This window comes from Zootoca vivipara, chromosome 6, assembly GCF_965207765.1.
Source record: "Zootoca vivipara chromosome 6, rZooViv2.hap1.1, whole genome shotgun sequence".
Lineage (NCBI taxonomy): Eukaryota > Metazoa > Chordata > Lepidosauria > Squamata > Lacertidae > Zootoca > Zootoca vivipara.
The window spans coordinates 9,984,768-10,007,500 of record NC_142589.1 but is presented as its reverse complement, the minus strand read 5'-3'; the positions used below and the strand labels follow the sequence as shown (position 1 = coordinate 10,007,500).

Sequence of the window (22,733 nt, the reverse complement as noted above, 5' to 3'; positions counted from 1 at the left end):
GCCTACTAGCCATGAGGGCTATTGCCTTGCCTCTGCAGCTGGAGGCAGGGAATGCTTCTGAATGCCGGTTGCTGGAAACCAGGGGAGCAGGAGAGGGTTCCTGTGCTCACGTCCTGCTCGTGGGCTTTGCATTGGGGCATCTGGTTGGCCACAGTAAGAGGGGGATGCTGGACTAGACGGGCTTGCTGGCCTGATCCAGCGAGCTTTTTTTATGTTCTTATGCTGTGTTGGACAAAGGCCTTTGAGAAAAAAGAACTCTTGGGTCAAGACAACAAAGGGGTTTCAAAAGAGTCCCTGGAAGACTCTCGCCCAGCTGTTTGGAGCTTCCCCCAGAACCACGGGATGGGAAGCTTGGAGGGGGGAGTGGAGGAGAGAGGCAATTGCAGGTCTTTCTCCCTCTGCTTGCAAAACTAGCCGGGGGGGGGGGAGAGAGACCAGCGCAAGCCAAGTGTGTCTGCTGGGCCCGACGGGGCGTGTAATTTAGTCAGCGTCTCCAAGGCAAGATGTGACCTGCACGGTGGCAAGGCGCCAGCTCCAATTAGCTGGCCCTAGTTAGTTTTTGACATACAAAAGGGAAATTGGGGAATAGCGGGGGGGGAGATTACGGCCTTCGTTTTGTTTAGGATTTTTGCACTGGAAGAGAATGCAGAATCTGCAAAGCGAGGTTGTGGGGCCCTGCAGTGAGCATGGGGAGGAGGAGGAGGGGGGAGGGAGGGTGCCCACAGTCCCTTGGGAGTTTCCGCTTGCTACATGCAAAAATGTACACTTCCCACACCTGGACACACTGCTGGCAAGAGCCGCAGGAGCTGGAAATAAATTTTCACGTTTGGTACAGATATTATGGCACTGCTCTGAAGGGCCCCCACTGAAAGGAATCTGCCCCCCGTATTCCCTGAGCAGCCCAGGTGTTCCAAGGAGCCATGTGTATGTACACACAAACACAAGGGTGTGTGCCCCTGCTCGCTCAGCACGCCAACCTCCCTGCCACTCCTTAAACATCAACCCCATAGAGTTTCCTCTTCCCACCTCAGGCAAAAGCTAAGCTACCTTTTTACCTTTCCAGCCCCATTTCTGAAGCCACCTCTCTCTTCTGTTTGGCAGCCCTGCTTTGCATCCCCGTTCCCAACCCAATAATGGGCCTACTCTGAGTAGGACTAGCGTTCACTAGGATAGAACCCAGAGTATGGTAACTGGGTGCAAACAGCCACACCCTGAAAATCTCATTTGCTGTTGTTTTTTAAAAATGGAAGTTACTAATCGTTAAGGATCATAAAGGTCCCTTAATTTCAACAGTCTATGCTGAGCAGGACTTAGCTCAGGGGTCAGCAAACTTTTTCAGCAGGGGGCTGGTCCACTGTCCCTCAGACCTTGTGGGGGGCCAGACTGTATTGCGAAAAAAATACATGAACGAATTCCTATGCCCCACAAATAACCCAGAGATTTTAAATAAAAGGACACCTTCTACTCATGTAAAACATGCTGATTCCCGGACCATCCACAGGCCGGATTTAGAAGACGATTGGGCCGCATCCGGCCCCCGGGCCTTAGTTTGGGTACCCCTGGCTTAGCTGGACACAACCTATAACCATCCAGTTTGTGTTTATCTATCTATCTATCTATCTATCTATCTATCTATCTATCTATCTATCTATCTATCTATCTATCTATCTATCCAACTAGCAAAACCCTGAGGGGGCAAAAGGAACAATATTTCTCCCTCCCTCTTTCCCTCCCACAGCATGCCATGAACTTCCTCTTCCACTATCTCACAACTGGGTTGTTCCAGCTGCCTCTCCCGCCCTCAGAAAGGGGAGGGAGTGACTCACCCACCTTGTGACTGGGCTAGAGATCTGCCCCCTGTTGGCTCATGCTGTGCCCCCTCCCCAATTCTCCCCTACTCCCCACTGTCTTATTATCCAGTCACCAGAGGAACGGAAAGGCCAAAATGTTCACATGGAGAAACAGGAGGAATTCCCTGGCTGGGGCAGCATATCTCAACCTTACTTTAGCAATTCCTCTAAAGTTTCTCCCCCTACCACTCATCAGCATCAGGAAACTGGGGCACCGAGAGCCTGAGCACAGAGTGTGTGACGCACTGCAACTTCATATCCCTCTGGTGGAAGGCGCAAAGCCCCTTTTTCCGCCTGCCATGACCCCACCGCACAAAGTCCACCATTGCTCTTCCACTTCACCCGAGGACACCTAGAGCTTTGCGGGATGGGCCTCGACTTGAAAGTGAAACCCTGGTGAAAATATACAACAGCAGAGAGTAGGATAAGCCCCGGGGTGATTTATGGCCTGGCCTTCCGTTGTGGAAGGAAGGATGCACTTTCCGTGTGTGTGTAAGTGTGTAAATAAAGGCAGAGCCCACACCCTGACATAAAATTCACCTCTGCTACCCAAGACTTCCATGCAAAAGAAGCGTGGCTGCCATGATGTTGTTCTAACCCCTGTCAGTGCAGGAAGGCAGCGGAATTTAATTAATTTCATAAAAATTATATGGAAAAGTGAGTGGGAAGTGGCTTTCCAGCTTGGCATTCCAGTGGGCACCCAGGAGTGGGCAACAGGAGGCTCCACCAGATAGACCCCTTTGGACTTTCCTTATGTACCTACAAGTAACAGCAAGGGAGGGAAAGTTATACCGAGTTAATCCAGCTAGCTCTGTACAGACTGCACTGGCTGGCAGTGGCTCTCCAGGGTTTCAAGCCAGGAGATACTCTCCGCCGCACCTGGAGATGCCAGCACAGATTGCACTAGGGACCTTCTGCATGCAAAGCAGGTGCTCTACTGCTGAACTGTGCCTGTTCCTTCAAGACATAGGAAGCTGCCTTATACCGAACCAGATCCTTGGAGGTGAGGCCAGGGACTGAACCTGGCACTTTCTGCATGCCAGGCAATTGCTCTACCACTGAGCTACAGCCCTGCACGTAAGGCACAGTAGCTGTGGAAGCTGCTGTATTCAGAGTGGGGGCCGTCGGTCATGATTCTCCAGGGTTTCAGACAAGAGCCTCTCCTTAGCCACACCTGGAGATACTGGGGACTGAACCTGGGACCCTCGGCCTACAAAGTATGCACTTCATGACTCCTATCCTTGCAAGTTTCATAGTTAGGATTGCATCTCCCCCCAAAAATATTACTCAGGAAGGAAGGAAGGCTCTTGTACCTGTCTGGTGAGGCTGCCCCCAAGGTTCATAGTGCCAGAGCCGGTTTTGTTCGTCTGCAGCCAGAGCATCACTGTGGAGGTCAGCTTGTAATGGGCAGTGCGGCCACTGGATTTCTCCTGGAGGGAAGGGGGGAAAGAGTTACCTCTCTTGAAAATGGATAGCTATTGAATAAAAGCCAGCCGCCTGTCTCTTCCCCCCTCCCCACATCAGGGGTGCTCTGGTGCTGGTGTGCCATCTACTTTCTTCCCTGCAGGCTGCAAGGGGTCAACAACCTCCCCCACCCCCAAAGGGTTAGAGAGCACCTCTATCCTGCCCATCTCCTGAAAGCCCCCCAAATGCCTTTGGTTTTCAATTGGCTCTATTGAACCAAGAAAGAGAAATAGCAGCAATTCACGGGCCTTTAAGAGAGCTTTTGGGTTTGCTGATCTGACTTTACCCTTTCCCCCAAACGGCTTCGGAGCGTTTTCCAAAATTAATAGGAGGGTGTGTGGGGGTTTTTTTTTGCAGACGGGAGGCAGTGAGGGGGAGATCAAGAGCAGCGGTGGCGGGGGGGGGGAGGTTTATGAGCCTGAAACAATATTGCATTGTTTGGCTGAGCACCTGCACTCATTAGCCGCCTGGAATTTAACAAGGACTTCTCTCCCCTCCTCAGGAACTGCCAGTTGCCACAGAGAGAGAGAGAGAGAGAGAGAGAGAGAGAGAGAGAGAGAGAGAGAGAGAGAGAGAGAGAGAGAGAGAGGGAGAAGGCCGTACCTGAACTTCCACCACATGGATGGAATCCCAGCACCCCTTGATCTTCTTTGATCCATCGCCAGCTTTCTTAATTAGAATCACGCCAGCAAATCCGTGATCCAGATCCCAGAGGTAGACGGAGGAAACGCCCCCTTCGAAATACCTGCAGTCAAAACAGAGAGAGACCAGCTGATCAGCTTTCTTAGGAGCCGAGCAGGGCAGAACAGAGCAAAGCAGCATCATTCCATCACCATTTATTATAAATATCTATATCTATCTATCTATTTGTATGTGCGCTTTGTGCATATGCATGTATGTATATAAAGATCAGCTCCAAAGCCGCACAGCTAAGCATCTGGCGTAAATTGATAGGAGAAAGGAGAGAATACAGACCAGGTGAAGCAGCTTCCTGAAAAATCTTATTTTCTTTTCTTTTTAACCCTCATGCAGCTGTGCCTCCTGAAATCTCAATAATTCTTTTTTGGGGAGGTGTTAGCAAGGAAGGATTCCAGCGGGCAGGGGCTTCAGTGCTCAGCAAACCTCCCACCACCGTAGTTTGACTCCGTAGGATGGCTTGGAGAACCTTTCTCAGCAAAGAGTTGTGCAGTAGAAGGCAACTCCCTCCATTCTGTCATTGTCAGGATCCCACTCAAACCTGCACAACCCCATCGACTCCAATTAATGGCAACAAGCTGTTAAAGAGCACAGCTGAAACTTAAAACCAGCATTTTTACAGCTCAGTTCTTCCCAAGCTCTCATTTCTCTCGTCGCTGCTAAACAGTGTGGGCTGGGAGACTCTCTTCCTCCCCTCCGCCCACCTTTTTACAGTGAGGTTGCCTAATTAAGACTAAAGGGAACAAGAGGTACGTGGCAGCCTTCGTTGTGTGGGGGGGGGGGGAGAGAGAGAGGCGATATTTTGATTTATTGCAGATTTGCAACCAAGTCGAAAGCCTTTGCAGAACAGAGGTCCCATGACTGGGTTTAAATGTTCCTCCACCTGGCGTCCGGTGTGGAACGCAGAGAGCTGGTTCAAACTGTGAATGCCATTTCTCTTGCGCCTGCAAAAAGTTTGGGAGGGTTTTTAGTTTTCGTTTTTTGCAAAAGCTGCTACACTTGAGCTGCTTTGTACGTGAGCCTCCCACACCTGCTCTTCTGCTGACCTAGTTGACACCTTTGCTGGTATCTCTTGCACACTACCCTAAGCATTGCAGGCAACGTCTGGCCGACAGAACTCCTGGGCGCTCTGTCTGGCGCATGCTGAAGCCTTCACGGAAACACCCATACGCACCCACACCTCCATTCAAGGCAACCTGAGTGCAAACAATGGAGGGTGTCGAGACTGAAGGGTTGTCTGAACCTACAGAACCGAAGCAGCACGGAATCCACCCACAAACGGGTGTTTGCCGAGTTGCTCACGAGGACAGTAACAAAGTGGGGTGGGGTAGGGTAATGGAGAGATAGAGGTATACTAATTCATGCACGTTGTAGAAAAAAAACTTTTCCTTCCTCATATATAAAACTCTGGAACTGGGGAGTTTGGGGATGGGTTGAGGTCAAAGAAAACAAAGACCCCTTCCGCACCCCCTTTTTTTTACACAACGCAGTTTGTGGGATTTGCAGCAACGACTGTTAGATGGCTTTAAGAAGAGGGATTTAAAAAGCCGTGGAAGCGGAGGGCAGATCTAGCAATGGCTATTAGGCCATGATAGAGACCACTTGCATGCAAGGCAGATGCTCTATCACATCACCCTTAAAAATAAAGCAGGATTCTAGCCCTCATGGTTTGGAATAAAGGGGAAATTTAAATAGAAACATAGGGATTTGCCTTCTGGAGTGTCAGACAGCAGGTCTGTTGAGTCCAATACTGTCTATACTGACTGGCAGCGGCTCTCCAGGGTTTCAGGTGGGGCCCTCCCCAGCCATACCTGGAGACTTCAGGTATCAAAACCAGGACTTCTGCACACAAAGGATGGGCTCTATCACTGAACTACAGCCCGACAGAGAGCAGACTTTCTCCCCCCCCAAAAAAAAAACAAGCCATGCTGCACGCAAGAAAGAAGTATGCCTTCAAACTGAAAACAACACATACGACCAAAATCTATTCAGAAATTTAGGGAAAACTGGTGTACGGCCTCCCTCCCAAACCAGCTTTCTCCATTTGTTGCAATTACACATTTTACCAGGTTGTTTGGAGCACGAGACATTAATTAGAAGGCGAAGGGGTCCACTACAAGGAATGCCCCCTACCTTACAAATCTGTACTTTGATCCTAATGACATGAAACGGGGGGGAGGGAGGGGGAGAGAGAGAAAGGCGCTCTAATTTTTACACGCTTCACATTTATGAGATTCTGCATAAAGGCTTTTGCGGGCATATTTTAAGAACGTGCTAAAACGTTGTCCGAGACCACATAAAGCCGTCGGAGGGAATGCTTCCAGCCAGAACTAACAAGCGCACACATGGAAACACTCAGGACGGCCTTTGTACCTTTAATGAATCAAATCTAGCATTAATATTGTTTTAAATACTAACATGCTATTTCAAGTTGGTTTGGAGCTGACTGGAGCTAGTGCCTCAGGTCCACCCTGCTGGGCAGGGGGGATGTGGCCGGCAAGGCAAGGCAAAAAAAAACCCAGCCAAGTTGCTGTTCTGCGGCTTGGAGCCACGCTGATTTCTGAGTGCCGGCACTGGCTCGGTGTAGTAGGGTGTTTTTCCCCCTGCCGTTGCAAATGTCGGAAGGCTCCGGTTTGCTTTCCCAGTTCTGAATTCATGGAGGAGAGGGGCTACCTACTAGCCATAATTGCCATCTTCTGCTGCCACAGTTGGGAAACAGCAGTGCTTCTAAATAGCAGTTGCTGGAAACCACAGGAAGGCGAGAGGGGTCTTGTGCTTGAATCCTGCTTGGTTTCTCACAGGCATATGGTTGGCCACTGTGAGAAGAGGATGCTGGGTCAGGTGGGCCACTGGCCTGATCCAGCAGGGAATCTCCTCATTTACATGGGGGTTGCGTACTGAGGCACCATGTGTGTCAGTGGGAGTTGTGCAAGCCAGCCCCATCCCCTTCCAGTGCTGAAAATGGCAAGTGTGTGCTGAGCATGTGCAAATGGGGAGTTGCCAGTAGGCCAAGAGAGGGAGAAAAGTGCTCTCCCCACCTTTCTCACACAGTGCTTACTTTTATAAGTCTTGTTTTATCTCCTTCCCTAATTGCCTTTGCCACCTTCCAAGGCCAGGAGATCTACAGAACCAGTGTTGTGGAATTAGCATGTCAGACCAGGACCTGGGAAACCGGGGTTCAAATCCCCACTCGTCCATAGCTCCCTGGGTGATACTGTGGCCAGTTACTGCCTTTCAGCCTAACCTACCTCACAGAGTTGTTGTGGAGATTAAATGAGGAGGGGGAAAACCATGTATGCCACCTTGTGCTCCTGGAGAAAAAGGCGGGATATAAATGCTATACAGGAGTAAAATCAATAAATACTGTTACTGTAATCTGCTTTGATCCCATTTACTTCATTTCATGATAGCATGAGACTTTTTAATCTCAGGATCATGGGTTCAAGCCCATGTTGGGCAAAACATTCCTCCACTGCAGGGGCTGGACTAGATGATCCTCATGGTCCCTTCCTATGATTACAGAAAACCAGGATGCAAATATTAAAACAATGAAGGTAAATGGCACAGCCACTTTGCCAAGCAAAAGTTGGGTCTGGGCAGGGCCTGGATAGGAGTCCCCAAACGCCACCATATATTCTGTAATGTTTAGCGACACACACACACACACACACACACACAACATGAGCTTTCCACAGATGGTAAAAGCAGGAAGGGGAGAGAAAAATAAGCCTCTTCGGTCCAGTTGTTCCTTCACCTCCCCGCAACTTAAGCAAATCCGTCCCAAAACAGTGCCTGTGGGTCCCTGCGCAGGTATTTGGTAAATTCTTTCCAGCAGGCACACAGGTGCAAAAGCAGCCCTCAAGCAAACATACCGATCCGGTTAGGTATGCATGTCCTCCATGCCAGGTACGCTTAAAAGAGTGCACATCTGGCCGGCAGCTGGGCAGCTCTGACCTGCACAGAGAGGCAGTCGGCCCTGGGAGAACAAAGGGCGGATTCAGACGCAACAGAGGGCCGCTTAGCATTGCGTCCAAAGTCAGCCAGTGCTTACAAGGCGGGAAGCCACAAGGCAGGCATCTGACACTCACCTATTTTGGCAATTGGAGCCTCTTCTTCCACCAGCGGGGCATTTTGTAGTTTTTATTTGGCTAGCTAAATATCTTCCCATTTCCTTCCACATAATATATTTTTTGTAATTTTCATGCTCAGCCCTAATTCAGATGAAGCAACAGCATATTGTCGGATTACTGCTGCCCTGGACTTCCCTGACCTTCCTCTGCAATGAATCTTATATTCTAAGCTCCTCAGAACTCAGTCTAAGGTGGATTTTTACGTGGATTGCAACAGCAGCACTTCCACAGTATAAATGTACAGCGAAGAATAATTTAAAAACGGTTCCCCAAATGCATGTTTGAGTTAGAAGCTTGGTCCCAGTTCGGGGGGGGGGAATGAAGACTACTGCTCTTAACAGAGGGCACACACCAATACCATAACGTATGTGTGTGTGTGCGGTTTGTGTAAAATGATGCATCACAAGTACTAAGTGCAGTTACTGTTGGCTGTGGGGAGCTCCTTCCATTGTATATGTGTTGCTGCTTAGCTTTAAAAAGTCAGTCAAAGCTGAAGAGGAAGAATCTTGCAGGCAACACAAACCCAGGTCTGGACCCCCTTGTGCAAAGACCGGGCTAGAAAATATTTGGGGGGGGAGAGGGAAAGGAGCCCAACTTTCTCTGTGACTGTGGCATCTGGATTCAATCCGGCAGGGCCCAGCTGCCAAAGCTGTGGCAAATTATTGTGCCCGAGCAGAGACAGGGGAGGTAGATCATCACAAGGGGTTTAGGAGCCATGAGCCAAGGGCAATAAACCCACTTCAAAAGGCTTTGCTAGTTGAGTCTCTCAGGTTTGGCCATGCCTGATTCACATCCAGAGACAGATGGCGGAGAGGTGGTGGGGAAAGCGCACGAAGCAGGCGGAAAGGGAGAGGGGGGGGGAGTGTTTGGCATTGCACTGCAAGGAAGCAGAGACTGATTGCCCACCCCAGACTACAGCTGCAGTTTCACAGAACTGTTGAGTTGGAAGGGATCCCCAAGGGTCATCCAGTCAACCCTTACAATGCAGGAATCACAGCTAAAGAATCACTTGCAGATGGCCATTCAACCTCTTGGTTTAAAATCTTCCAAGGAAGCTGAGCCCACAAACTTCCCAGGCAGCTTGCTCTACCTTCCATGGGGAGGCACTATGGCACTCTGTATTCCAGCATTCCTTTTTTTCCTGCAGGAATTGGCAGCCTGTGGCCTTCCATATGTTGACAGACTCTGCCTTCCATCATCCCCTGACCATCACCCAGGCTGGCTGAGTCTGGGAAGGGGGTTGGGACCTGACAACATCTAGAGGGCTGCCTAGGACCTCCATCTTACTGGCAGCATGTTGGAGCATGAAGAAAGCTCCCCTACATGAACAAAAGATTATGAACCACTAGCACAAAGAGGACATATGGCGCTGTCTCATGTGAACTTTTTTAAAAAACGAAAACCCAGGCACTGAAACAAAATAGGAGATGACAAGTGCCGTTTGTTGATGATGGAAACCAGTTTTTGCCATATTGCTCATCTGGCCAATAGCCGCCACGCCCCATCAACAGGCATTTGTTTTGGGACCGGCCAACAGATCAATAGCTTTCCTGCCAGGGAGACGATCTCAGCTCACTTTTAAGGCCCCTGCTTTCAAAACAATCAGGGATGATTGCATTCCACAATTGGATACATCTTCCCGCTCAATCCCCTGTCCCCGCAGCCCCACAGGAAGACGACGGCATGGAAAGTAAAGTGGATAAATGCATCCAGAGCCACAGCTGCTCCACACACTTTGTGTTCCTGTGGCAGAAGACAGGCTCATTAACTTAAAAGGGAAGAGAACTGCAAGCGTCGCTAAGCGGAAAGAGCTGTAGCGGAGTGTAGCACATCTGCTTTGCATGCAGAAGGACCTGGGTTCAATCCCCAGGCAGGCTGGGAGAGACCTTGCAGGAAACCCTGGAGAACAGCTGCCAGTCAGTGTTGTGGCAGTACTGAGCAAGACAACTCGGTGTAAGGCATTAAGGCAACTTCCTGTGTTTCTATTTAAAACCAGGCCTTTATTCACAGTGGCTGACTTGATGCTCGTGGGAAAGCTGCGAGGAGGACCCAAGTACAAGAGCTCTTTCATCTCGTGAGGTTTCCAGAAACTGGAATTCAAAAACATTATGGAGGCAGAGCACAGCCATCAAGGTTGTAGCCACCAATAGCCCTTTCCTCCATTAATTTGTCCAATCCTCTTTCAGAGCCCATCTAGGTTGTAGACCATCCCTGCCTCCTGCAGGAGCGAGTTCCACAGTTTAATAAAGCCTGAATGACAACAAAGAAGCATCTTCCGCAGAAGGCCCTAGCTGGTCAAATATTACAGCACCGCTGCCAACAAGTACCTTGTTTGTTGCAGACAAAACCCAGGGCACTGCCCTCGCCATGGAACCTACAAGATTATCAAATTAGGGGGGAAAGCAGGAACCTGGCCCATCTGGAGTTTCTGTTTGAATCCTGCTCCCCACTTCCGACCTCGAAAACACACGTCCCGCTCTCACAATCCAAATTCTCCCATTTGTGGTCACTCTTAGTAATAAGCCTGTTACTCCCTCTAGCTTAAACAGAGCGGCAGATAAAAACTCTTTCTCTCTCTGAGCTCTGTCCCATACTGCTTACAAACATGTTTTGGGTATTGCAGGTTGTCGGCGTGTGGCTATGAATGAGGCAAGGCAGCAACACTTGCCCGTGAGGAGGAGAACAGTCCCGAGTAGCCATCCTGGTTAGCAGCTGCTGATAGCTTCCTCCTCCTCTATGAATTTGTCCAATCTCTTTTAAAGCCACCCAAACTGGTGGCCATCACTGCCTCCCATGGGAGGGAGTTCCACAGTTTAACTATGTGCTGCATTCAGTCATTGTCAGTTGCCCAGAGTGGCCCACATGGACATCAGAAAGCCAGAATCTGGTTTTCACACACACACACACACTTGAAGTTACACTCCCACCAGTCTTTGCCAGTCTATCATCTTGGAAATCAAAGCGGGATGCCCTTTTGTCAGAGGATGAGAGAAGAGGTTGCCTTCGTGTTGAGAATTGGGTTTTGCATCTAACATGCCCCCATTTCTAAGCACGCACCCTTTTCAAATCTAAGTTGCCATCTGGAAGATTAAATCTGATGGTGGAGGAAGAAATCTCCTTCCACCCTGGCTGCTGAAGAATACATGCTTGTTATTCCAACACTTCCCAAACCTGTGGCAGCAGGTTGCTTCCTGTTAAAACTCAGGGGCTGGTTTAGATTTTCATCTAAGCCCGTCTGCAACGTCACAAAGTGGAGAGAGAGAGAGAGCCAACAACAGTGCCTTAGGAGAGACTGAAGACAAACTCCCTCCGATGGAAAAATCCACATCCTTCTATCAAAGCAAGCTGCAAAAATAAGGGGGATAACAAGCGGGGAGCCAGGAAGGAGATACGACTTGCTCCTAAAAATCTCATGCTGTAAACCAACATGGTGGCCTTCTGATATCGCTATGGACTATGACTTCCATCAGTCCTGATCACTGGCAATGGTGGCTGGGGCAGAAAGGAGTTGAACAACATCTCTGGTGCTGCAGGTTCCCCCATCCCTGAACCAGACCGTCACTTGTCTTTACTGCCCACAGCTACCTGCATCATTATTCTGCATGACTACAAGGATGGGGAGTCTGGTGCCACCCTGATACTGCCGGACTCCAACTAGCACCATCCCTGATCACTGGGCCATGGTAAACTGGGGATGATGGGAGTTCAACATCATCTGGAAGAACCATGTTGGCTACCACTGCTCTAAGTCACCATCTTTTCTTTTCTTTTCTTATTTCTTTGGAGTTGTAAGGGCCACAAGGTTCATCTAGTCCAACCCCCTGCAGTGCAGAAATCTTTTCACCCAATGTGGGATTCAAACCCACAACCCTGAGATTAAGAGTCCTGTGTTCTACCGACTGAGCTGTCCTCTAAGTCACCATCTTAAAGAAATTAAAAGGATTCATTCTTGCCCTGAGGATAATGGACACCAACACCCAGAGAGATGATAGCACAAGCCAACATACAAGTCTCTGTACTGGTCAAAGGCGTTGTTCGCTTCCACCTCCAGCTTGCGCAGGCGGGCGGATGGCATGGCACCGTCTTCCAGAGGAGGGTCGTATTTGTTGCTCCACGGCGATCTGCAGGAGACAGACAGAGAGTAAACAAACTTGTTCAGCACACAAAGCACCAACAGAATCCCACACCCCCAGACCATCAAGCATGGATGTTGCTATCTAGTTACTCATTTTGTAACAGAGCCCCTGCCCCAAGAAGCTTAGGGGTGTATCTCACAGCACTCCTACTCAACGTAGACCCATTACCATTAATAGGCATGACAAACTTAGCTCCAGTGATTTCAATGGGTCTCCTCTGAATAGAATTTAGCTACATACCACCTAGACAATGTCAGGGATAGTCTATACGTGCAAGGAGTGTGGCAGAATGAACTGCACTATTTCAGATTGCAGGGTGAGGTCTGTGTCGCATTTTTGAAAGTCTCTCTACATTAAGAACTTGGGACCAGACTACCTGAAAGACTGTGTCTCCCCCTATAAACCTGCCCCGGTTCTAAGAGCCTTGGGTGAGCACGTTCTCCTGGTTCCATCAACATCAGAGGCATGGCTGGTGGTGACAAGAGATGGCCTTTCCTGGGGCTGCTCCCATATTGTGGAAATTCCTCCCAAGAGAGGTCAGACTGGCTCCTTCTTTGTTATCCTTTCTCCAGCAGGCTAAGACCTTCCTGTTTAGACAGGCCTTTGGAAACTGAGGTGCAGATGATGCTGTCCCCTGTGCTGGACAGGGCATACTGGATTTTAACTGCTGGCTCTAAGAGTGTTTTGAGGTATTGTAACTTATTATTTGTTAACTAGTTTAGCTTTTATAATGAAGCTTTACCATGTTGGAAGCTGTCCTGAATCCCAATTAGGGAGAAAGGCAGAATATCAAAAGATTACATAAAGGAACAAATTCTTCCTAGCAATAGGAAATGAGGACAGCTGTCACAGAGGAATGTGGCAGAACCTCTCCCCCTGGTGAGATAAGTAAATTTGACACACAACACAACCGCAGTCCAAAGGAGTACACTGGAGCATGCCCACCTCAGCATTCTGGCACCTAATTCTCACCTCATTGCTTTGATTGTGCAGACCCTGCTTGATATTCGGATGGGTGTGCCATCTCTAGCAAAGGTCTCCGCAGATGTTTTGAACTGCCCCTCCCAACAGCTCTAGCAACCATGCAGCTGGTGCAGGGTGTCTAAAGCAAAGGCTCTGCTAGCACAGCACAGTGGCACCTAACTTGCACGATTTCAGCCATTTGTGGCTGAAGGCAGGCTGCTCAAACCTGCACAAGTTAAAATCCAAACAAGGCAGAGAGCTTAAAAAACTCTTTTGGTGCCAGATTGCTTTGAGTTATTTTAGCTGTTTTTCACGATGTCTTCTGTGTAGCAAAACTGTTTTCTCATGCTTTTGAGGGCCACCATAAGGCTATGACGAAAGGCAGACTATAAATATCCATAGCGATTTTTTTTAAGGCAAAAAAGTGTGGACTAGCACCTTTGTAGCCTCATTTGCAAGAAATGAGTAAAAATACACAAGAAATAAGAGCTTTGAAATTTCCATCACCTCTTGGGAGTTATGGTGGTGGAGAACTAACTTACTTCTTCCATTTAGGAACTCTCACCTACAGTATATCATTAGAATGTAAGAAGAGCCTGCTGGATCAGGCCAACGGACATCTAGTCCAGCATCCTGTTCTCACAGTGGCTGAACTGTTGCCTGTGAGAAGCCAGCAAGCAAGACCTGAGCACAAGAACCCTGTCTCTTCCTGTGGTTTCCAACAACTGGCATTCAGAAGCATTGCTGCCCCTGACTGGGGAGGCAGAGCACAGGCATCATGGTTAGCAGCCGTTGACACCCTTACCCTCCATTTCTGCAGCAGGTAAATGCTGAGCAAGTGCTCAAGGTTTCCGCCTCCAATGCAAACAATCTCCTTTCTCCCCCATCCCTCCAAGCCACTTTTAAGCAAGGTGGGTTTGATTTAATTGCGGTTAGTAGATTTCTTCTGCAGAGCACGAGGAATGGAATTTCAGAGCGAGAGCACACAGCCACGACTTAGCACTTTTCTGGCCTGCAGACCATGCACATCCCCAACCACCTCTAAAAAGGGGTTTTCTTTTCTTTTGGGGGGGGGAAGAGAAAGTAAGAAAGATTGCTGGCTGCAGCAGTAATTTCATCCACGGGAAATTCATAACATTACTCCCTCAAATAATGTTTTCACAGCAGACAAGCCCTCAAAATGCATTTACGGGCTTAGATGGGAGGCTGTTTTGAAAGAAGGCAGCTGAAGCCTGGCTGAAAGCGATGGAGCTTCATGCAAGAGCAATGTTTCTGCTGCAGCCAACAGGTTCCAAGACGGTGCTGCTGGCATCAGCATCTTCCCCCCATAAGGATCCTATTTAAGGAGAGCAACCAAACACCATGATAGGGATGTGCAGAGGAAAGCCGGAGGGGAGGGGGCTGGGAGTTTGGTTTTGTTTCGTTATTTTTTAAGAACGTTAGCTTGTGTTTGCTGGGCGCCTCTGCCATTGGCGTCTCCCAGGTGGAAAGCGTGAACTGCTGCTCCCCACCAACCTTAGCAGCAGAGGTGAACAGGGCTGGTTAATTATTACTATTTATTGCATTTATATCCCACCTTTCCCCGTTTTTTCTCCAAGGAGCTCAAGGCTGAGGGACACTGACAAGCCCCAATATGATACCCCATGAGCTTCATGGCTGAGTGGGGATTCGAACCTTGGTCTCTCCCAGGTCTTAGTCTGACACTCCAACCACTGCACCACACCAGTTAACCCGTCTGTTTGTGGTAGCTGCAACCAGGCCTTAGACCAGGGGTCCCCAGACTTACCGGGCTTTGGGCCCGATCGCGCGGCGGGCCGGAGGGTGGGGGAGTGCGCGCCCGTGCGCATGCGCACACACACTTGCTGGCGCGCTTCCAGGTCGAAAAAAATCGCCGAAAATCGCTTGTGTGCATGTGTATGGGCCTCCCCCGACCCGGAAGTGCACCGGAAATGACCTCTTCTGGGTCGGGAGAGGCCCATACGCATGCGCACAAAGGATTTTCGGCGATTTTTTTCCGATTTGGAAGATCGCCGCCGCGCTGTGCGCTATAAGAGCGGGCGGCGGCAGTGGGGGTCGTCGCGGGCCGGACTGGGAGGCCAATTGGGCCGCATCTGGCACGCGGGCCGTAGTCTGGGGACCCCTGCCTTAGACATTACGAGGGATCCACCATACAGGATTCTCTAGCTCAAAGAGCCATGCAACATCGTGTCAGAAGCTGCACTCAGCTGCCTAGGAGAAGTGATATAATGGGCAAGATCTCTTGAGATGTGGGGTAAGGGGCTCAAAGTACCCAAAGCTTCAAAAATACATAGCACGTGCTACCAATTCATCATCCAGGGAGTTGCAAACCCTTCTGGACCCATCTGCAAACCAGAGAAATGTTTCCAGTATTACCTGGAGTTGCCAGGCGTTAAAACCAGGACATTTTACTGTATATGCAAAGCAGGAGCTCTGCTATTGAGGTATGACCCTTTCCTTACAAATGAAGACCCTAGTCCTTATGATTCTGAATCAAGGGCTGATTTCAACAGAAAAACTGGCGGTTCGAATCCCCGCAACAGGGTGAGCTCCTGTTGCTCGGTCCCAGCTCCTGCCAACCTAGCAGTTCGAAAGCACGTCAAAGTGCAAGTAGATAAATAGGTACTGCTCTGGCAGGAAGGTAAACGGCATTTCTGTGCACTGCTCTGGTTTCGCCAGAAGCAGCTTAGTCATACTGGCCACATGACCCGGAAAAACTGTCTGCAGACAAACATCAGCCCCCTCGGCCAGTAAAGCGAGATGAGCCCCGCAACCCCAGAGTCGTTCGTGACAGGACTTACGTTTCAGGGGTCCTTTACCTTTTTTTTTTAACTTTATAGCTCTGCCACCCAGGTCATCTGGCTCATATTGTCCACAGTGACTAACAGTGGCTTTCCAGGGTTTTAGGCAGTTTATATGACAATGCGTTTAAAAAGTATGAATGAATTCCTATGCCCCACAAATAACTCAGAAATGCATTTTAAATAAAAGCACACATTCTACTCATGTAAAAACACCAGGCAGGCCCCACAAATAACCCAGAGATGCATTTTAAATAAAAGGACCCATTCTACTCATGTAAAAACACATGATTCCCAGACTGTCCGCGGGCCGGATTTAGAAGGTGATTGGGCCGCATTTGGCCCATGGGCCTTAGGTTGCCTACCCCTGGTCTACTGGATAGTTTAAAAGTTGTGAACATCTCTGGGTTATTATCTTCTTTAGTTGGGTCATTAGGAGAGAACTCCAGAACTACACCCATTTGTAGCTCATTGGTAGAGGCAGGCAGAGGACTCCAAGTTCCATTCCCTAAAATCTCCAGGTAAAATCTTCCCAGTTCTTTTCCAGGCCTGGGAAAGAACCAGGCCTGAAATCCTGGAGAGCTGCTGCCAATTAGTGTAGACAATAATGAACTCGATGGACTCAATAGCCTGGGCTCAGTTTAAGAGAGCTTCCAACACTGCTGTTTTTGTGATTCGAACTCCGTAAATCCACAATGTTAGTCTAGGAGTGAGCAAAATGTGTTTGCGTCTGTTTTTAAGCTTGCACTCTGTGACGCACGCCCCCCCCCATTTTTGATGATTGCCACTTCCTAATAATCTGCCTGAGATCAAAAGGGGTAAAAAGAGGAGGAGTCAATTGATGGATAGTATAAAGGAGTGTTTCCCTGTCCAGAGAAGGAAAGCAGTCACCTATAGGAGTCTCCATCTCTGTTGTAGTCGCACAGTAAGTAGTCCTTCCCCACTACTTTATCACGAGCGATCTTCAAAGGCTGGTCAACAGAAGACAGGAGATCTTCACAGAGGCTGGGGACCTGTAAACAGAAGCAGGAAGTTGGGGGTGGGGGACACAAGATGCAAAAAGTGAGGCAGAGGTGCTTCACCAATCACTCTCTACTCCTGTAAATGTATGTCTGAATTGCAGCTCCTTTATAAAGCAGCCTTCGTGATGAGGATGTCAGAAGGGACACTGCTTTCCATGCAAACTTGCCTGTTTAGACCCTTATTAAAGACCCAACCCTGCAACTCCCTCTCCTGCATCCCCATACGTGAGCCTCCCTGGATAGGCCATTTAACCAAGAAGAGCCTATTGCCATCGCTGTCCACCTAACTTCCCACAGCAGGATCATGGGAAGGTACCCACCTACCTCAATACCGCCCACACTGACCGGCAGTGGCTCTCCAGAGTTCCAGACAGGGGATGTTGCCAGCCCTACCTGGAGATGCTACTTGGAACTGAGTCTGGGAATGCTTTTTTTCAGGAGGTAATCAAGGGTTTGCAGTACTGGCACCACTTTTGTTGTTGTTGTTGTTGTTAAAAAAGTGTGGCACTTACTGTAACAACTTCATGGTGAGTACCGGCACCTATTTTTCTAGGGGGGGGGAGCACTGATTCTGAGGCTTTCTGCATGTAAGGCACTGAGTGACAGCTCTTCCCCACCCGGAAGAAGGGTCCCCTGGAGAAGGACCTCATCACCTACTCTTAATCCCACTGGTTCATTGCATTTATATTCCACCTTTTTCTCCGCGGAGCACCATGTAGCGTACATAATTCTCCCCCTCATTTAATCCCCACAACAAGGTGGGTTAGGCTGGGAGGCAATGACTGGCCTATGGTCGCTCAGTGACAGTTTCATGGTGGAGTGGGAGGGGGGATTTGAACCCTGGTCTCCCAGCAGGTTCTAGTCCTACACTCTAGCCCAGGGGTCAGCAAACTTTTTCAGCCGTGGGCTGGTCCACCATCCCTCAGACCATGTGGTGGACCGGACTATATTTTGGGGGGGAAGGGGAAATGAACGAATTCTTATCCCCCACAAATAACCCAGAGATGCATTTTAAATAAAAGCACACATTCTACTCATGTAAAAACATGCTGATTCCCGGATTGTCCACAGTCCAGATTTAGAAGGCGATTGGACCGCATCCAGCCACTACCCCACATTAGCTTTGATACATTTCTATAGCAAATTTCAATAAAAGTTCTTCCAAAGGCAGCTCCCATTAAAAATAAAACAAAACAAAACAAAACAAAACAGGTATCGGTTAAAAAACATCTGAAGAAATCAATTCCATGGTCTATTGTTATTTTAAGTTGTGAAAGTTTTAAATTGTTGTAGATAAATTTGTTTTATCCTTTTTTGTAAATCGCTTTGAGGGCTTAGAACTATATATCTATATATATATATATATATATGGTTTTCAAGTATAAACAAACACATAAGCAGAGGAAGTTTTCTGTTGAATAATGCATGCTGTGAAATTCATCATACCACTATAGTTACCTCACCCCATAGGCATACACAGAACCACGACAACAACTGAACAACTATAACAAATAAACTAACTAAATACCCCCCTCCCTGCCCCACTTTCTACCAACCCTTTTGGCGGCTTTTTTTTTAAAGAACAACAACCAACAACAATCAAGTGCTGTGTAAGCTTTATGGAAGCAAATAAAATTAATAAATAGTACAGTCTCCAAGGCCAGGCCACACAATGAGATTTCCAGCCGCAATTTTGTAAGCCAAAGTTTTTAAGACAGAGTTTTCAAGGCCCATTTGAAATTATCCAGGGTTGGGGCCTGCCTAATCACACTAGATGATAATTCCACTATTGCGGCACACTGGTGTGCCCTTATACATGTGTGTGTGCACGCACGCACGCAAGCAAGCACGCACCCCCCAGAGTTTTGTCTAAAGCAATTCAGGCTTCAGCACTGTGGCCACGGGTGTGGTCTCAAAGTTGAATGTATGTGTGCACATACACCTATTAGTCACAGTCTCTGCTTCTTGCCAAATTGAGGGCTGTAAAGCAACTGCTGAAGGGGGTAGCGACGGTGGGGGGGGCAGACCTTGAAAAAGTGGTAAATATTTATATCTGAGTGGAAATCCAAGAGCTGCTAAGAGAATAAGCTGCCCCGTGAACGGCAGCTTAATTTTTTCCACTAACTCACGCATGCTCTGGGTGGAGTTTAATATACTTTCCAGGCACACTGCCAAACATTACTATGTTGGATAACTTTTTCTGTTTTTTAAATACGTTTTCCTCTGACATGTGCTGCTTTTTCAAGGGAGGCGGCACTGCAGAAAACACTGTGGTACAAATTAAACATAAAACAGCATGAGCTGCAAATAAGACCATACATTTTTAAAAAAAAGTCATTTGCAAATAAGTCCACAAAAGTGACACACGTGAGAATTGCGCTTAACAAACTTAAAAATAAAATAAAAAAGTTGCCTACTATGAAAGCACTCCTGATTTATCACATACCACTGGTTTTGTTTAAGTATTAGGATGTTTATGAGCTGTAGGTAGCAGGGTACCATCTTAGAGAATGAATTCCGTTCTCTCTCACACACACACACTTCTCTCTCAAACACACAGGAAATGTGCTTTCCCAGATGCAAAGAAAATGTCACAGAGGGACTGAGCCTCAGTGGTGGAGCACCTGCTTGGCATGTAGAAGCTACTCCCCACAAGCATCAGCCTCCTAGCATCTCTAGTTGGAAAGGAGAAGCTAGAAGAGTTGGGAATGAGAATCTTAATACTGTCAGGAGACCCTTGTGCCCATCTAGTTCAGGCTTATCTACAGCAGCTGGCAGCGGTTCTCCGGGGGAGCCACAGCCAGCCAGAGGAGACATTACTGGGCAATTGTCTGATCAAGGGTAGGAAAGTTTATTTTGTTCATGAATGTTCCCAGGAAGCTCACAAGCAGGGCAAGCCGGAGGCAGTCGCTCCTTGCTAGTCTCTCCTTGTTTTTATCCATGAAAATGTTGTGTTTTGAATCTTTTTGTTTTCTGTAAAAAAGAACACAAAATTCAATAACATGCAAGAATGAAGAAATAAAAACAACTGAATGAAAATAAAAATTAAACAGGCACACACACCGCACAGTACGGTATATATTTGAGTTGTTTCATTCAAATACCCTAGGAAAAAAGATTATGGCTGTGGGGTTTAAGTAATTGTTTAAACCGGTGGTATTATTTTTAATATAAATTGTTTCATTGTTTTTAGAGTTTGCATGAAAGGTTTTCTTTTAACTGTCAAATTGGTTTCATTAATCCTTGAGCATGTGTTTCTGTGGTTTTATTCCATTTTTACAATGTACGCCAATCTGATGGATTTAAGCAGTGAAGCGGTCCATAAACTTGTTTAAGTAAAAAATTATTGTTGCTGCTATTTGCTTTGAGATGTTTCATAGGAAGCGATCTACAAATGGATTAAATAAAATAAAAGTTCGCCAAGGCACTCCAGACCCTTAGCTGAACACACAGGCGAGTCCTACAACCTGTTCATGTAGCGCACATCTGGACCCAGACCACCCTGAAATACCAGAGGCATTTCTCTTAAAAGATCAGACTTTTTTGTCCCTTCAAATGAATGAATGAATGAATGAGACAACTTGGGGGGGGGTGGAGGAAGGAGGGGGTTACAAAACAGTGGTAACATCCTGAAGGGACAGAGAGATTAGCTGCAGACAAAGAGGGAAACAAATTGAAAAGGAGAAGAACGCTACATTTACAGTGGGCTTCAAACAAGGGATGGCATTGTCCTTCTGAAATGCTAATCTGGCTGGAACCAGTGAACCAGGTACTGGGACAAAGTTTTAATTAAAAATAAACTACCTTTCCAACCAGAGAGACAAGTGGCCACCTGTGCACGGCCAGAAACCGAACACCTCCCTGAGCAGCTGGCCAAACTCTTGCTTCCTGCTCAGGAGTCAGGATGCTGATGGACTTACTGAAAGCTCAAAAAACTGGGCACATTGAGGCAAAGGTGACGTGGGTGTCAGCTAGCATCAGAGAAGGTCTCTGGGATTAGAGCTGAAATGGGGAACATACCAGATCAAGTGCCAAACTTTATTTTCATACAAGTAGGTGTAGGGGTGTGTGTGTGTGTGTGTGTGTGTGTGTGTGTGTGTGTGTAAATCAGGAATTTAGAGGCATGTGCCCCTGAATGCTACTTGCTGGGAATGACAGGTGGGGAGAGTTGATGTTCTCAGGTCCTGCTTTTGGGATTCCCATAAGCAGCTTGTTGGCTGCTGTGAGAACAGGAGGCTAGACTCGATGCACAGTTGGCATGACCCATGATCTTATGTCAGATATTTCCTTCTGAAATTAGCTTTGCTTTATTAGGAACATACCTAGAGGTGAGTGTGGGAAGAGGAAAGTCACATCAAAAATTACCGTGCCTGTTCCTCAGCAGGATTAACTACTCCTGATGCAACACACACACACACACACACACACACACACACACACACACACTCATTCAGAAGATGGGTGGAATAACAGCAAAGGGTTTGGGTGGCATTTTTCTAAGTTTCCAGCTGGCCACGGTTTAAAAACAGGATGCTGGATCAGACCCTCAATACGATCCAGCTCTTGTGCAGCTTCGATTCCTAAAGTTTTACACTTCAAACTCGTGGTTGTCCTCGGGCTTTGGACCGTGTTGAAGTGGAAATAATGTGAAATCCTTGTTGTGCAGAAGCCAGTCCCAACACCTTGCCATGCTCAAACATAATAATTATTTGTAAACCACCTAAAAGGGCCAGGTGCGGTACTAAAATTAAAAGACACACTGCAGCCACAGAGAGGGCCTACCCGCAGGCTCAGGAGCTCAAGGGAGGTGACAGATTAGGAAGGAAAGGAGAACAAAAAAAAGAGCAAAAGTGAGAAAGGCAGACATTTCACCACATCCTGCTTGGGGTCAATGCCACAGTCCTCTTTGTCGCCAGTCCCCATCACTAATTGATTATTGGGATGGGGTGGAAGGAGATGCCCAGATCATGACACCACCGATAATGAGTTCTTAAAAGGATTCTGCTATTCAGGAATTGGTTTGGGGGTTCCTGATGGAGAGGGGCTGTTCTCGCTCTCAGTTTCAGCTGGGGTTCCCTGCTCTGGGTCAATGCACTGTGCATACATTGCCACAGGAAGCCTAACTGCAGTCCTGCAAGGTAGGCTAGTGTTATTCCCATCTTGCAGGGATTGTTGGGGTGGTGGCAGAAGGAGGGAGAAGCTCTGAGGTTAGGAAGGGTCCCTCCCCCAAGTTTTGAAGCAGAGATAAAAGAGGTGAGTTCTCCACTAATTTATCCCATAGTCTCTTACCCTCACAATGCCACATTTGATTTTGTGAGCAAGTGCCAGACAGGAATCCATTATGGCTGTCAGCAGCAGAGGCACCTTGATTGATTGATTGATTGATTGCATTTATAGCCCACCCTTTTCTCCTAGGAACCCAAGGCAGGGTAAACTGTTCTCCCCCTCTTCATTTTACACCCACAACAACCCTGTAAGGTAGGTTAGATGAGAGACAGTGACTGGCAGCTGCTCACCCAGTGGCTTCATGGCTGAGTGGGGATTACACCATATTGATTTGTGCCACATTATTCCAATAATGTTCCTTGGACACAGTTACTTTTCCTCAACATACCAGAGTAGTTGGCAGTCATCTCTGGCAAACGCCATGGTT

The 22,733-nt window shown here is 47.9% G+C and overlaps 1 protein-coding gene across 2 annotated transcripts in view; it reads right to left on the bottom strand.

The window, feature by feature from the left end:
• CAPZB (capping actin protein of muscle Z-line subunit beta) overlaps nt 1-22,733 on the bottom strand; it is a 69,760-nt gene that overhangs the window by 9,599 nt on the left and 37,428 nt on the right. For both annotated transcript variants that reach the window (XM_035117843.3, XM_035117844.3), the window contains exons 3-6: nt 16,950-17,071; nt 12,148-12,261; nt 3,918-4,059; nt 3,164-3,280 (exon numbers count right to left, since the gene is read on the bottom strand). In XM_035117843.3, the coding sequence (XP_034973734.1) occupies nt 3,164-3,280; nt 3,918-4,059; nt 12,148-12,261; nt 16,950-17,071 (495 nt within the window). The remainder of the gene's footprint in view (nt 1-3,163; nt 3,281-3,917; nt 4,060-12,147; nt 12,262-16,949; nt 17,072-22,733) is intronic.